General features: G+C 41.2%; 1 protein-coding gene across 1 annotated transcript in view; it reads right to left on the bottom strand.

The window, feature by feature from the left end:
* Nucleotides 1-1,087: 1,087 nt before the first annotated feature.
* Nucleotides 1,088-1,416, bottom strand: part of LOC133661260 (glycoprotein hormone alpha-2-like) — a 539-nt gene continuing 210 nt past the window's right edge. The window contains exons 2-3 of the mRNA XM_062064402.1: nt 1,266-1,416; nt 1,088-1,192 (exon numbers count right to left, since the gene is read on the bottom strand). The exon at nt 1,266-1,416 is cut by the window's right edge and continues 34 nt beyond it. Coding sequence (XP_061920386.1) covers nt 1,088-1,192; nt 1,266-1,416 — 256 coding nt within the window. The remainder of the gene's footprint in view (nt 1,193-1,265) is intronic.

Raw genomic sequence — 1,416 nt, forward strand, 5'->3', positions numbered from 1 at the left:
GTGTGTGTGTGTGTGTGTGTGTGTGTGTGTGTGTGTGTGGGTGGGTGCGTGCGTGTGTGTATAAAGTCATAATTATATACTCTATCAGATAATACAATGCAAAGGCTAGCACAGTACATTATGTATACATACATCATCCATCCATTTTCTACCGCTTGTCCCTTTCGAGGTCGCGGGGGGTGCTGGAGCCTATCTCAGCTGCATTTAGGCGGAAGGCGGGGTACACCCTGGACAAGTCGCCACCTCATCGCAGGGCTAACACATAGACAGACAACATTCACACTCACATTCACACACTAGGGCCAATTGAGTGTTGCCAATCAACCTATCCCCAGGTGCACACCATGGAACGTTTAAATGTACAAAAGTCAACAGGAAATGTTATTTAAATAAATATTTATTAAAAATATTAAATATCCACACACATTTAGTTCTGCAAATATATAAGTCAAATGTAAACAAATATTTTTTCTAAGTCAGCTAGAAGTCAGTAAAAAAAAAAAAAAGGTGAGGCTCTGCTTCTTCCTGCTCTATTTTGGACATGTTGAAATTACTGTACACCATATTGTAAATATATGCATGCTCGCAATAAATTAATACCACACTAAAGTTGAACCAAAATTGAATAAAATCCCTGTTTGAATGGCAGTTTAAAAAAACAAAAAACTAACAAATATATTTCACAATAAGTCCACAATTTCAGAAGAAATTTCATAAAAAGCATTTGTTAAAAACATTGATCCCATAGACATTTCGCGCAAACATTTGCATCCATCAATATATACAGTATTTTTTTCAAAACAAGTCAAATGTAGACAAATAAATATATATATTTTTACATTCTTTAGTCTTCTGCTAGTGATTAGTGCTCATTGTTTATTTTTCATTGTATCACTGCTGAATCATTTTATTGATTAAATACGTTTATGCAAAATTTTATTTTGTTCCTAAAAGTCAATGTGAACTCTACAGTGTTTGTTTTTCGTCTTCCACATGAGAACATGTCTTCTTGGTAAGTAAAAAGACTAAACTGTGATGTGAGTTCTCTTCTGGTCCTGGTGCTGGTCCTGGTCCCAGTTGATGTGCCTCAGTGTCGTGAGCTGCGGCACATGTCGCAGCGACACGCCTTAGCTGTCAGGATCTCCAGCTCATCGTGGTGACGTCCTCCCGGGCACTCCAAGCGAACTTTGACCTGCAGATCCAGCCAGAGGTGGGTGAGAATAGAACATGACCCCAACCATCCCACCTCTTGCTCATCCCCTCACCTTGGCCTCCCTGCTGATGGTGCAGCACTGTGACGTGGACGTGACGTTGTGGGTGAAGTTGGAGGCCACCAGCACCGAGTACCTGGACGGGAAGGCGCTGGACTCGCAGTAACCGACGCAGGCGTGCACCAGGTGGGTTCCTCTGCATGTT

This window comes from Entelurus aequoreus, linkage group LG12 (genome assembly GCF_033978785.1).
Source record: "Entelurus aequoreus isolate RoL-2023_Sb linkage group LG12, RoL_Eaeq_v1.1, whole genome shotgun sequence".
Taxonomy (NCBI): Eukaryota; Metazoa; Chordata; class Actinopteri; order Syngnathiformes; family Syngnathidae; genus Entelurus; species Entelurus aequoreus.